At 37.3% G+C, this 15,044-nt stretch overlaps 2 protein-coding genes across 2 annotated transcripts in view; one reads left to right on the top strand and one right to left on the bottom strand.

The window, feature by feature from the left end:
- Window positions 1–7,465, bottom strand: part of LOC145597279 (uncharacterized) — a 16,298-nt gene extending 8,833 nt beyond the window's left edge. The window contains exon 1 of the mRNA XM_081653415.1: window positions 7,344–7,465. Coding sequence (XP_081509541.1) covers window positions 7,344–7,465 — 122 coding nt within the window. The remainder of the gene's footprint in view (window positions 1–7,343) is intronic.
- Window positions 7,466–13,484: 6,019 nt separating this feature from the next.
- Window positions 13,485–14,795, top strand: LOC145597278 (uncharacterized). The gene is made up of 2 exons (XM_081653413.1): window positions 13,485–13,812; window positions 14,215–14,795. The coding sequence occupies exons 1-2, from the start codon at window positions 13,485–13,487 to the stop codon at window positions 14,793–14,795; spliced, it is 909 nt and encodes a 302-aa protein (XP_081509539.1).
- Window positions 14,796–15,044: the final 249 nt, after the last annotated feature.

The raw sequence follows: 15,044 nt of genomic DNA, 5'->3' as shown, positions 1-15,044 counted from the left end.
TTATTAGTGTTTAGAGAGCCACAAAGGACAGGGGTGAGAAATTATTCCAAGATTTCCTGCAACCGGGAGGGAAGCTCTAACCACTTGAGCTTTGACCATTGCATGTTGACTGTTGCTACTTGCTAGGATCTCATAATAATACTACACAGTATATGGCTTCCATAACAAGATTAACAACTAGGCCGAATTCCTGATACAGTATACCAGTATTAATTTGATTTTCTCATTGAAAACAAAGATCAGATCAGATGGGCTGATTTTCCTAGTTACTGTTAAGCCCTGAGTTGGGCAAGCCCATTTTTTAATTGCTCAAAGGCCCATGCACTTAGAAACACAAATGTAAATTAAATTAATGCAGACATATCTTGATTTTAATAGTTGTGTTAATTAAGTTCACAAATAGTCAAATAGTATTACTATAATTTGTATTGAAAAAATATCAAATGCGGATGATATGATGCATCAGTGGACTTTATATATTATGATATGAGGGTTGACTTTGGAAGGCATAAGATAGTGCTCCATATCTAGGAATCTAGAATATATCCTTTAATTTGCAGATCAGTTCCCCCTCCCCCAGCAGAGGAAGTCAAGGAATTAATGTGACGTACCTTACTAATAACTTGCGACGTGTTGGATCAATTTTACCTACTTCTAAGGAATTAATCCCTAAATTGAAGTTTCCAAGAAGAAGATCACCATATATACTTTTTCTTCATTAAAGGTATAAGTTGGAAAGGATTGGATTAGGTTATTCTTCACTCAATTGAAAAGTCTAATCTATCTAGTTATTTAACTTAAAGATTGTACATCTCTATTTATTAGACAGTATCAATTTCTTCTAGGCATCAAGTTTACAATGTCAATAACAGAATAAATCTCCAGATCGGATAGTATTGATTATTTGTTAAGCTCGCATATATGTTATCCAAGTGGCTCATATTAATTGTACAAATTAAGTGTATGTATTTAAGAAAGAATAACAATGCGTTTAAAATAATAAAATATTCTTCATACATTAAATTTCTATTCAAGAGTCATCATATATCACAAGCTACTAGAACCCAAGTAAGAACCTTGTTATTAGTGGCCCAAAACACTATAATTGTGTAGAACTAGGGCAACAAGCTAAGTCAAAAATTCCAAATTTATGTAACGTTCTTTTTCAAGTAAAATTTCAATCTTCAATTATGCCACACTTTTTTTTAAAAATCTAATTTTATTTTCATTATCAATCCAAAGCAAGTTAAGCAACACATTGTCTAACACACTAAATATCCATTTTTATTTGGCTTAGTCGGCCTACCACACAGGGTCTTTATTTCACTATCCACGATTTTAAGTATTTGTAACCTAGTTTAAATGTGAATTTTGAACTGCTACATATGTAATCTTCAAGCAAATCAAGTGGAAACGTCAAAATGATATTGAGAATATACCAGATCATAAGAAACTGGAAGAGTAGTATTAGGAGGATACAGGAGTTAAAAGAAAAAAGAAAAAAAATGGATCTACCATGGGTCCCTAGTCATTCCATGGCATTACAAACTCTATGTATATATGTGTTTTAATAATCTTTCTTTTAATTTTATAATAATTGTTATAAACAGTTTCTAGGTTCATGAATGATAGAATTACTTTGTTAATTAGTTCTTGAGTCAGGGAATATAATATGTGTATACTAAAAATGTAGAAAGCATATACCATCACAAACGAAATAAAAAATTGCTATAACAAGTACTCCGTACAATCTTGAGGACGCGTAAAGGGCATTACCTCAATCGAGCGATGAGCATCTGGTTTATTTACCTAGACAAAATATAAACAGTATGTATAATATGGCCTATTTTTGTTTTATACTTTTTTTATTTTTTTTATTTTTTTTTTATCAGGCAGTCAACTACAGGTCTTCCAAAAACAGATAAAATATAATACGATAATACAGTATGTATATGAATTGAACGCTAGTTCATGCATTGCCTTGAGTAACAAAGTTACAACTAGAAACCTTCCTAACAAGGCAAAACTTTAACACTTGATTTCCTGCAAATTTTGACTAATTATTATTCCATAAGAATAAATTGTGAATAAGGCTGTCTGCCAAAACATAATTATATACGTTATCAAATATCAATACATCTTTGTTGCTTTGATTGTAAGGATATGATGGTATGTAAGCCCAAATTGTGAAAAAGGACTATATCAATTCGGCTTTTAATGAAAATTATGAAGAATGTCTAATATATACGGTCATATAAGATTATTGGCTTATTGCACCACTCGGCCAAGCCACCTAATACCAATATATATAAATTAAATATACTTGTACTCTGTGTGATGAAAGCTTATTGAATTTGTACGTAAATCAACACTCCTCCGACATGCATATCTATTTAGGGCTTTAGGGCCTTAGGTTAATAAAAATGAATTTAACAGCAACATACAAATAATGGAGCTGTTGATCATTCATACTTTGTACTTCGTAATAAAGTTAAGATTGCTGGGCGCACAACACTGCTGCACTAGTACAATCTAACGCTAACACATGTGAAATGCATGAAATTCCCCCACAATAAAGCAAAAAGATTATGCAACAAAAAGAGGAAATACTTTGATTTATTCCAAATTAAACTTTAATTTGTTGGCTACCTCACCTGCATTTATTTTTTCATCATAAAATTTCATGCATTGCTCATTTTATTTTTCAGTTATAGTAAGAAAAAAAAAATACATAAAATATTAGTAAAAAATATATATTAGAGGTGATAATTGTGCGGGCCGGGCCGAAGCTAAAAAAATTATGCCCACTTTTCGGGCCGGGCTGGATCAAGCTTCGGGCCGAAAATTTTGTGCCCAAACCCGCCCAAAATGGTCAGGGCCAGCGGGCTTCGGGCCGGGCTTAAAAATCAACTAAATATGCCTTTAAATGCATTTTCAAACCCGTCCAAAAAATAATTTTTTGGGTCAGGCCGAAAAAATCTGCGCAAAATCGGGCTGGGCTAACTTTGATCACCGCAAATTTTAACATGCACCATGGTGCATGTTAAACTGTGTGCACCACCAGTAATAAGATGCCACGTATTTAACAATTTGTCATCTCTACCAACATTATTATCTCTCAGTATTTTCTCTCTCCTCTCTTTTCGTCCCTCACACTTTCTTAATTTCTGATTTCTCCTCCTCCATCTTCTCTCTCCTCTATTTTTCTCTCTCTTAAATTCTTTCATTATTTTGTTTTTGATTTAATTTCTTCATCACTATTTTTCATCACCATAGATCGAGATCCTTTATATTTTCCTCTTACAATTCATAATTCCTAGCTAATTTCTCTCACCTCTAATTTTCTTTTTCTTAAATTCATTCATTATTGTTGATTTAATTCTTTCATCACCATTGTTGAAGATTACCATATATTAATTTTAAAATTCGTTTTCTTCAACCTTCAATTTGAAGCTTTGTTAATGGAGTTTTTGCAAAGAAGTGATGTTTAAAATGGCGGATTTGACGAGGAGAAGGTGTTTAAGACGACGAAGATGATTATTTTCCAATGAGATTCCATTGTCTAAATCACTATGGCTAGGTTTGAATTTCGAAATATGTAGATTTCATACTATTTTGATTTTTTTTTTTGTTAGTGATATATGTGTATTATATTATTAACAGATCTGTTTTTTGTTATATTTTGGTTTTTTTGAACATTTTAAGTTAAAATCTGAACGTAGGATACTAAATGGCAAGCGGTTCAAACCCCCTAATGGGAAGCGGTTTTGAACCGCATGCTCTTGGGGGGCTTGCCATTGGCATTTTAAATGGCAAGCGGTTCAGAACCGCTTGCCATTTGAAGGTAATGGCAAGCGGTTTGGGCTCCGAACCGCTGCCCATTACACCTATAATAATTTTTTTTTTTTTTTTTTTTTTTTCAATTAAATTGATACACAAGAACTTAACATATGTATAAACATATTTTCTTCAAAAAAAAAAACATATGTATAAACATAACTAATTTCATTAATCAAATGCTTCAATATTACATTTTCTGATCCTTCAAAAAAAAAAATTACATTTGCTGATTTTCATCAAAAAAAATAAATACAATAAATAAATTAATAAATAACTTAATTTTCTGATTTTGTGCTCTTGTTCCAGTTCCACCACCAGCATGCAAACCACCAGCCGCGTGCGCCACCTATCACCGCCACCACCTTAACCCGTATCACCACCACCAGCACCCTATCCCGATTCACCCGAATCTGCCAAACAATTCAAGCACACACTTAAGAGAAAAAAAATTGCGCTAATACAAACAACAAAAACTCGAAAATTAGCTAAAAATTCAGATCTAAACTTAAATTAAAAATAAACAATAATAATTTCACATCTTAAATTAAAAACAACAAAAGTTTTGCAAAATTAGGATGAATTAGATCTAAACTTCAAAAACTCGAAAATTAGCTACAAAATTCAACGAAATACCGGAAATTAAAGCGAGAATGACTTGAGAAGCAGCGAAATACCCTAACACCAAGCCGGAAGATCCGAACCCTACCACCTTCTTCTTGTCGCTGGTCGCTCGTTGTGGTGACTCGTCGCTGTTGTGGTGAGGGGCGAGAAGAAAGAGAAGGAGATGGAGGGGAAGGAGAGAGAGAAGGAGAACGTGAAAGTGAGGCGTAAAGGAGAGAGAGAGGAGAACGTGAAAGTGAGGCGTGAAGTAGAGAGAGAGGAGAGAAAGAGGAGAACGTGAAAATGAGAGGAGAGAGAGAGGAGATAGAGAGGAGAACGTGAAAATGAGAGGAGAGAGAGGGGCCGTGAAAATGAGAGGAGAGAGAGCGTGAGAAATGGGTTGGGTTTAATTTGTTAGGGTTTTTTTTTACTAATGGCAAGCGGTTCAATGCTCAAACCGCTTGCCATTTGCATTTTGGCAAGCGGTTCAGCCAAAACCGCTTGCCATTTATATTTTGGCAAGCGGAATTCAAAAACTGCTTGCCATTTGTGGCTGCCCATTTAGTTTATTCTACTAGTATACGTTTCCTATAAATATATATTTTTACTGACATATATTTTTGGATTTATGAACATCTTAACTATAATTTTGAACATGTGATACATTTCTTATGAACTTTTTTTAGATCTATGTATTTTGTAATCATTTAAAAAAAATAATTAAATTTAAAAAAAAAATTGGTTTTCTATACTTTATAATATAATCTATATATCTGAACATTTGATTCTTTGCATATGATAATGTATTTTGTTTTCGATTTATGATTTAAAACCTTCTTATGTTTTGTAATTATGAACCTATTATGTTAGATATTTGGACATGTATATGTTTTTTGTATGAACAATTGAGTTAGATTGATTATTTCAAAGATATTCATATATTTAATGTTATGTAAGCTGTTGAAAGTGTGTTGAATTTAATTTTTGATTTTTTTTTTGATGATTTTCAATATCATTTATAATTTACTTGTTGAATTGATACTTTATTTTGTATTTTATGAATATAATTTGTTTATATCATGTTTTTGAACATTTTCTTAATTTGAGTAACACACTTTCCATTGTATTTATTATCAAAATTGTTATTAGCGGTATCATATTATGAACACTGTTTCTATTTTTATGAACATTTTAGGTTATTTTAATGAATCTTTCCGTTTTACATTATTCTCTGAGATGTGTATATGATGTTAAGAAAATAATTGTAAACGTAATTATGAACATTTTTTTCCAATATTTGAACTTTGTTGTTTTATTTTTGAACTCCAGTAATGATTATTATGAGCTGTGTTTGTTTATTCCAGTTAGAACGTATGAAGTTGTTTATAAGGAAAGTCTGAAGGCTGAGCAACATTCTGAGCAGTGTCTTCAAATCAAGAAATTTTTGAAGGGTGTTTAGTGGTTGGGATTTAGAAGTTTATGTAAGGTATTTAGTGGTTTGTGGTTAGGGTTCAAAAAATTTTGTAGGGGTTTCAGAGGTTTTATAGGGTGTTTAGTGGTTTGTGGTTAGGGTTCAAAAAATTTTGTAGGGGTTTCAGAGGTTTTGTAGGGTGTTCAGTGGTTTGTGGTTGGGGTTCTAAGTTTTTGTAAGGTGTTCATAAGTTTTGGTAGGGTGTTCAGTGGTTCATGGTTGGGTTTCAAAACTTTTTGTTGGGTGTTTAGTGGTTTGTGGTTGGGGTTCAGAAGTTTTTTGTAGGGGGTTCAGAACTTTTTGTAGGGTGTTCATTGGTTTGTGGTTGGGGTTCAAAAGTTTTTGTAGGGTGTTTAGTGATTTGTGGTTGGGGTTTTTTAAAAGTTTTTGTAGGGTGTTCAGAGGTTTTTGTAAGGTGTTCAGTGGTTTGTAGTTAGGGTTCAAAAGTTTTTGTAGAGGATTCAGAGGTTTTTGTAGGGTGTTTAGTGGTTTGTGGTTGGAGTTCAGAAGTTGTTTTAGGTTGTTCAAAGGTTTTTGCAGGTTGTTTAGTGGTTCGTGGTTGGGGTTAAGAAGTTTTTGTAGTGGGTTCAAAGGTTTTTGTAGGGTGTTCAATGGTTTGTAATTGGGGTTCAAAAGTTTTTGTAAGGGTTCAGAAGTTTTTGTAAGAGGTTCATTCCTGAACCGTTGTTGATTCCTGAACTTCTAGTGCTTCTTCAAGCTAACATACTTTTTGGGAGCTTTTACTTTTTGTTACTCTGCTTGTTGTAGGAATTTTTTCCTTCAGCTTTTTTAAAAGGGCATTCAGCAGTGGTCTTTGAAGGGGGGTTCAGAGGTTTCTAGGTGCTTTTCACTTGTTTCTTGGGGCTTTTCATCAGTTTTTACTAGGTTATTTGGGTTTTGTGGTGGCTTTTCAATGGTTTTTGGTGGCTTTCTAGTGGTTTCTGGAGGCTTTACAAAAGTTAATTGGGGCTGTTTAATATTTTGTGGGTGTAGTCCTGATGTTTATGGGGGCTGATCAGTGTTTTGTGGGGGGTAGTTCAAATGTCTGTAGGGGTTGTTCAATGTTTTGTGTGGCTGATTAGTGTTTTTGGGGCTGATCAGTATTTTATGGGGGTAGATCAGATGTTTCAGGGAGCTAATTAGTGGTTTGTGGGGGCAAATAAGTGGTTTGTGAAGGCTGATCAGTGGCTATTGTGTGTTGTTCATAAGTTTCTGGTGGCTGTTCAGTACTTGGTTCATCAATCTGATAATTAAAAATCAAACAACAAAGTGAGCAAACAAATAATATCTAAACAAATTATTACATCATATGAACGTATTTAATTGAATTTCTAAACAAATTATTACTTCATAAAGCACATAATATATATATATGGACATAAAACACAACGTATATGAATATCAAACAAAAAATATATGAACATAAATATACCTGTTAATTGGACTTCCTAATATTTCTTTGTCTAATTTTTCCAATAATTTTTGATGAACAATTGGACTTCCTTCAGGTTTATCATCTAACTTCTTCTTTTTTGGTGTTCTGATATTGAACATTCGACTAATTGGATTATTAAAAAAATTTAGGGTTTAATTTAGTATTTAATTCCAAAAATCAACAATTTAAGATAAAATTGGGATTTTGAGCAATATATCAATTTCACTTCTTCATCTTCATTAATAGGAGAACACAGTTGTGATTTTCTACAAAAATTAAATTGAAAGATAAAAATTAAAATGACGATTATATTTATGAATTTTGAAATTTTTGAATAATATTAGCAAATTTAAAGAAATTTAAGTAATGTTCACCTTTTAGAAAGAGTAATCTTTTGTTATTTGTTTTTATCCATGGCGATAAAGCAGCTTTTTTGGGAGATTAAAATGGAGAGAGGAAAGAGAAAATTAAAGAGAGTAAATGAGGAAAGATTATGAAATTATGAGATGAAACATAATTTTTCAAACAAATTAAAAAATTGATCTGACGGTTGAGAGAGGAGGAAACAATTTTTTCTTAATAAAAATCTGAATAAATATTGGGCTAGTATGTAATGGGCATGTTTTTTGGGTAGGTATAGCTACTGGGCTGTTATTTGGGCCTGGTGCACCTATTTCTAGGTGCACCATGGTGTATGTAATACCAATTGCTTTGATCACCTCTAATATATATGGTTAAGCTTGAAAATATGGAAAATCTGGGCTCGCAACATTGCTCCCTTTATTTCACAAAATCTGGGTTTTATTAGGTACCATACGTAGTTTATTTGCCTTCAAAAAATAAAAAAAGGTACGTAGTTTATTTATTTTGGAAATGGTACACCATTTATTTAATTTGTTCATGCTTGGTTTAATTAATTTGTACTCGTACTAACCAATTTCTTTCATGCATAGGGTTTTGGGTAAATTGGTGATGAATTATTGATTAATAATAATAATAATAAAGGTAAAACATGAGTAATATAAAAATTTGAAATAATTAAGCTATCATGAAATAGATCAGAGCACAGACTATGCAGTTATGATCCATCTGGAAAAAAAATAAAAGCATCAGCATACCTTTTGTATGTAGCACCTTAATTAAAGGATAAAAGATGCTTCTAAAAGAATGTTTTAAAAAGAAGAACATAATATTAGCTAGCTTAGGTTAATAATGAAAAGCTATAGGTAAAATTGAGACCACTTTGACAATTTCCCTTAATCATGAACCGTTGGGATGGAAAGAGCACCAAATTCTCTGTATATAACGAGTATTAATTAACCTTCTTCAGACATTATGTCAATTCTCTAACAGTTTTGAATTATGTCGCTCTTTTTACAATTTGACAACTCCAACTTGATTATGATAAAGGATACTGTAATATTAAGACAGGTTGACAATTTTTTTATTTTTTTAAGCACGAGCACAATTAAATGACAGAATATTAGATTGTAATATTGTATGGGATGATATCTGAGTGTGACCGATATCTTGTGAAGGCACATGACCAGGCTCTTAACAGTTATGAGATGATGCCGATATGTTCTAGAAAGAAGACATGTCGGCTTGTCGGAATTCAACACGTGGCAGCAGAAGCTCGACACTTGGCACAGAATGCTCTGCATGGATGAGAGCCACCTGTCAAGGTAGATCATTATAAATAGTGGGTAAGACCTCATTAATGAGGGCATTAATTACACTCTCTTTCTCTCTCTCTACTTTCTCTCTCTTACTTATCTTCTTTTCTTAAACACTTTCTGACTTTATCGTCGGAGTGGTTATCCCCGGATCACCCCGGGGTTAGCTAACTTCTTCTCATTGTGTAGGTTCTCAGCTTGCCGATAGGAGTATCAGGATCTCAGGTCCGAATTCTTGGGGAAGTCAGGATCAGACAGAAACAATTTGGCGCTAGAAGGAGGGGACCAGTTGATCACTTCTATCGCCTAAGAACCTCACACAAAAACATTCATATAACAACGATAACTATGGCCGGAAACAATGGAATACCAGTAGAACAACCCCAGGTGGAAATAATAGATGAAACCCATACCCTAGAGGGTAATCAATTTCATGTGTCGATAACTCCCTCTGCAGGAGGAGGGGAGGCAGAGGATCCTATGGCGGCATTCACTCCGGATGAGTTGGAAACAGCCGCAAGGGTGATGAGTGCAATGAGTAGGAAGAGAAAGGAGGCTGAGGCGGCACGGGCTGAAAGAGAAGCTGCCCAGGCCGATAGAGGAACATCGCACCGTCACCAGGAGGAACAACACAATCAGTTGGAGAACTCGTCGAGGAGACCCCGGCATGAGTCGCCGGTAAGATCGCATACAACATCACGACGGGTTGAACAATCCTCAAGTCACGTTGTGAGTATCGGAACTCAGCAGCAGAGAAGTTCGCAAGTAGAGGGTCAAGCAGTGCGCACAGTGGTGCAGTTAAGGGCATCCCCGTTTGCCCAGCACATCTTGGATCAGCCAATGGAAAAGGTGAAAATGCCGACTTGTAGATATGATGGAAGAGGGGATCCGGCAAGATTCATAACGTCCTATGAGGGACACATGATGCTATACACTAACTCGGATGCAGTCTGGTGTAAAGTCTTTCCGACAACTCTGATTGGGGCTGCAGCCAATTGGTTTAACAACCTTGAAGTTGGGTCAGTAGATAGCTTTGAAAGATTGACTGAGATGTTTGTAGGTCAGTATGTTAGTAACAGTGTGAGGCAGAGAACCTCTGGAGAATTGATGGTTGTGGAGCAGAAACCGGATGAATCTTTGAGGGATTATATCAGGCGATTTAACAATGAGGCCAACACCATTCCGAAATTGCAACAGGAAATAGCTGTGATGGCTTTAATGAATGGATTGATTGATTCGGATTTTAAGAGATATCTTACAAGGAAGAACCTGCCGACATTAGCAGCGGCATTTAGCAAAGCTCATGATTATATAAAGAGTGAGGAATTAATGAAGACAAGTAGCAGACATGTCACTGCTGGAAAGGGGCAGAGTCAGTTTGAAGGGTCATCATCTGGAGGAAGTAGGCCGAGAGCCCCTGCCCCGGGAAGGGGAGGAGGAAGCCGACAAGATACCAGACCGACAAGGCTACCAATGAGATATAGCACCTACACTCCCCTGAATACACCAAGGGCAGCAATCTACTCAGTAAATCAAAACAGAGAAGATTGGTCAAGGCCGATTCCCATGAAAGCAAGGTCGAGGGATGTAAAGAAGTATTGTATGTTCCATAGGGATGTGGGGCATTACACGGAGGAGTGTACACAATTAAAGGACAACATTGAGGAATTGATTAGGAAAGGGCACTTAACACAATACCGGTTGAATGCCGGCAGAAATCAGCAACCGACACAAGTTGTTGAGAGGCAACAGATGGAAGCAAGGCCTGAAAGAACTCAAGGAAGAATAGTCCGACAAGGGGACGCAGGAGTACCACCGTTATCTACTGGAAGAGTAGATGTAATAACGGGAGGACCGATTCATGGAGGGACAATTAGTGGGGCAAAGAAGCATTTGGCGGAACACCGACATCTAGTTTGTGCTTTGGACGTAGACAACCGTCCTCGGCCGGCGTCAATACCACAAGTTGTGTTTACAGAGGAAGATGCACGAGGTGTAGTATTCCCACATGACGATCCGTTAGTCCTGATAACCAAGATAAATGGGGCTGACATCAAAAGAGTACTGGTAGATGGGGGTAGTTCAGCAAATGTGTTGTTTGTGCAAGCTTTTAATGAGATGAATATAGGAAGGCAATACTTGAAGCCGGTATCGTATCCAGTGATCGGGTTTAATGGGTCGACTGTAAGGCCAGAAGGGAGCATTGTGTTGCCCGTAAGGATGGGTGATGGACCACAGGCAAGAGATATGATGGCAGAGTTTCTGGTGGTGGATGTCAAGTCGGCTTACAACGCAATTATCGACAGACCGATAATTCACGACATGCAGGCCGTTGTGTCAACTTACCATCTAGCAATAGCCTATGTGTCAAATTTAGGTACTGTGGAGAAGGTGTATGGAGGTCAGGTTATGTCAAAAGCCTGTTATGTTACAGCTTTGAAGAACCCAGTTGGTAGTGTTACGGTACCATGTAACCCAATAAGGGAAGGTGAGCCGACAGTTCAAGATTTAACCATGAAAAACTTTGATGCAAGACCTGAAGAAGCACCAAGGCCGTTATCGGGGGGAGAAACCATCCAAGTTGAACTGCAACCAGGTGACCCGAGTAGGACAGTGAAGGTTGGGGCTGATATGGATGTGGACACTAGGTGTAACCTGATAAGCTTGCTGCGTGAAAATGCCGACGTCTTTGCGTTCTCGGCCAGTGAGATGCCGGGAATACATCCAGAAGTAATGGAGCATAAGTTGAATGTTGACAGAAAGTTCAGGCCGATAAGGCAAAAGAAGCGCAATTTCTCAACTGAGAAAATAGAAGCAATACAGGCTGAAGTAAATAAACTCTTAGCAGCAGGGTTCATTGAGCCTTGCACATATCCAGAGTGGCTGGCGAATGTAGTAATGGTGAGAAAGCCGACAGGGAAGTGGCGAATGTGTGTGGATTTCACAGATCTAAATAAGGCTTGCCCTAAGGATTGCTACCCACTACCCCGGATAGACAGGCTAGTAGACTCAACCTCTGGTCATTCCATGCTTAGTTTTCTGGATGCATTTTCAGGATATCATCAAGTCAGTATGCATAAGGCTGACAAGAATAAAACGGCTTTTATAACAGATGGTGGTGTATATTGTTATAAGGCAATGCCGTTTGGGTTGAAAAATGCAGGGGCAACCTACCAGAAATTGGTAGATAAGATTTTTGAGAAGCAGAAGGGACGGAATGTTGAGGTATATGTGGATGATACGATAGTGAAGAACAAGGAAAAAGGAAACCATATAGCAGATTTGAGAGAAACATTTGAGACTTTAAGGAAATATCAGATGAAATTAAATCCAGAGAAGTGTGTTTTTGGAGTTAGATCAGGGAAGTTTCTAGGCTTCATGGTCAGTGAACGGGGGATAGATGCGAATCCAGATAAGGTGAATGCGGTACTTCAAATGAAACAACCAAAAACCATTCGTGATATACAGAGGTTGACTGGCAGGATGGCAGGGTTAACCAGGTTTATCAGCAAGTCAGTTGATAAGGCACTTCCGTTCTTTATGGTACTAAGAAAGAATAAGGCATTCGAGTGGGGAAAAGAACAAAGTGATGCCCTAGAGGTAGTAAGGAATCATCTTAGGTCTCTTCCCACGATCGCCAGGCCCGAGAGGGGAGAAGTGTTGCAATTATACATTTCGGCATCGCCAAAAACGGTAGCAGCCGTTTTGTTAGTAGAAAGGAAGAAACAACAACAGCCGATATACTTTGTCAGTCATGTTTTGAATGCGGCAGAGCGTAGATATCCAGTGATAGAAAAAATGGTGTTAGCAGTAATAGTGGCAGCCAGGAAGTTGAGGCCTTACTTTGATGCACATCCAATAGAGGTGCTCACTAATCATCCCTTAGAGAAATCGTTGCGTAAAATGGATACATCTGGCAGATTACTGGCATGGGCAGTTGAGTTGTCGGAATATGAGATAGGCTACAAGCCAAGAACATCAATTAAGGCTCAAGCGTTGTCTGATTTTATTGTTGAAACCACATACACCGATGAAGAGAAAGAACTGGGAACATGGCGGGTATCAGTTGATGGATCGGCTACGGCAACGGGGGCAGGGGCAGGAATTGTGATAACGGCTCCGGATGGGAAAATGTTTGAATATGCCATGAAGTTTAAGTTCAAGGCAACAAATAATGAAGCCGAATACGAAGCCGCGGTGGCCGGAATGCAATTGTCAATAGCAGCAGAAGCAAAACGGCTAGTTTTGACAACTGATTCTCAGCTGGTATCAAGTCAATTTGGTGGGGAGTATGAGACTCGAGAGCCGGCAATGGTGAAATATTTGGAGAAGATGAAGCAGTTAGCAGCCCAGCTGCAGTACTTTGAGATCAAATTAGTTCCGAGATTGAAAAATGCTCAAGCAAATGCGCTGGCAAGCAAGATTGACAAGTTCAAGTTTTAATGACTTGGAAAGGAAAGTTATGGTAGAAGTATTAAAGCAGAAAAGCATAGATGAGATGTCGGCAGAGGTTTTATGTGTTGATGTGGGGAATCAATGGTACGATAAAATACTGGCATACATCGTTCATGGTGTATGGCCAACAGATAAAGGAGAGCTGAAAAGATTGCGGAAGGATAGTGTATGGTTCGTTATGTACCAAGGCCAGTTATACAAAAGGGGGTTTTCACTGCCATTGCAAAGGTGTATAACGGATCTTGAGTCGGCAAGATTGATAGAAGAATTGCATGAGGGAAGCTGTGGTAACCATCTCGGAGCAAGAGCCTTGTCCAGAGAAGCAATGAGAAGAGGTTACTACTGGCCGACAATGAATGCAGACGCAGTGGCTTACATTAAAAAATGCGAGAAGTGTCAAAAGTTTGCCCCGGTTATCAACTTACCCCCAAATGATCTAACTCCGATATTAAGTCCAATCCCTTTTTCCCAATGGGGGATGGATATAGTAGGCCCGTTCCCATCGGCCACGGGTGGAAGAAAATTTCTGATAGTGGGAATTGATTACTTCACAAAATGGATAGAAGCAGAACCGGTAACGAAGATAACGGCATCGGAAGTGAAAAAGTTTATATGGAAAAGCATCTTCACAAGGTTTGGGTTGCCGATGGCGATGGTTTTTGATCATGGAACCCAATTTGACTGTAAGCCAGTCAAAGATCTCTTAATGATGTATAAGGTGAAATTTGCTTACGCAGCAATATGCCATCCACAGTCTAACGGCCAGGCAGAAATAGCAAATAAGCAGATCATAACAGCAATTAAAAAGAAGATCGAAGATGCAAAGGGTTTGTGGGCAGATTTGATACCAGAGATATTGTGGGCAAACAGGACAACAGTAAGAGAAGCCACAGGAGAATCACCTTATACTCTAGTTTTTGGAACAGAAGCGGTCATACCAGCAGAAGTCGGGTTGCCGACATTTAGGGTTCAACATTACTGTGAAGACCAAAACGATTTACTCCTACGACAACAGTTAGATTTCTTGCCAGAGCTAAGAGAAAAGGCAGCAGTTAAGTCAGCTGCGTTTAAGGAAAGAATGTCAAGAGCCTACAACAGAAGAGTATCTCATCGGCCATTAAGTAAAGGAGATCTGGTACTACGAAGAACAGCAGCAACCGGTAAAGGGAATGAAGATGGAAAGCTGACTGCAAGTTGGGAAGGACCTTATCGAATTACAGATGTCGTCATCCAAGGATCGTTTTATCTAGAAACTTTGGATGGGACACCCCTAAAGAATGTATGGAACTCAGCTGTATTGAAGAAGTATTATGTGTAATGTACAATTTTTATATGAAGCAGATATCAAGATAGATATCGGCGATGAATGAAGAAATATTCAGACAACGTGTGTAGGAAAAGGCATCCTCCATTTAACAGAACACCGTTAAATAGGACGGACAGCTCAAAACTGCTTCCGTGAGGTTAATAGATATACAACCTGATCAGTTGTGTACGTTAACTCACGAGGTTGCTGGTTCAAAATATAATACCGGCTAAATCAATTCGAGTATACGCCGATATGAGG

This window comes from Chenopodium album, chromosome 20 (assembly GCF_948465745.1).
Source record: "Chenopodium album chromosome 20, dcCheAlbu1.1, whole genome shotgun sequence".
NCBI classification, from domain to species: domain Eukaryota; kingdom Viridiplantae; phylum Streptophyta; class Magnoliopsida; order Caryophyllales; family Amaranthaceae; genus Chenopodium; species Chenopodium album.
Note: the sequence above shows the minus strand (reverse complement) of the source record. Positions and strands in the feature narration are given on the sequence as shown.

Coding starts and splice junctions, on each gene's coding strand:
- LOC145597278 (XM_081653413.1), top strand. CDS start 13,485: ATGGTAGAAGTATTAAAGCAGAAAAGCATAGATGAGATGTCGGCAGAG. Junction 13,813..14,214: donor CAGAGAAGCAATGAGAAGAG/GTTACTACTGGC, acceptor TTGCTTACGCAG/CAATATGCCATCCACAGTCT.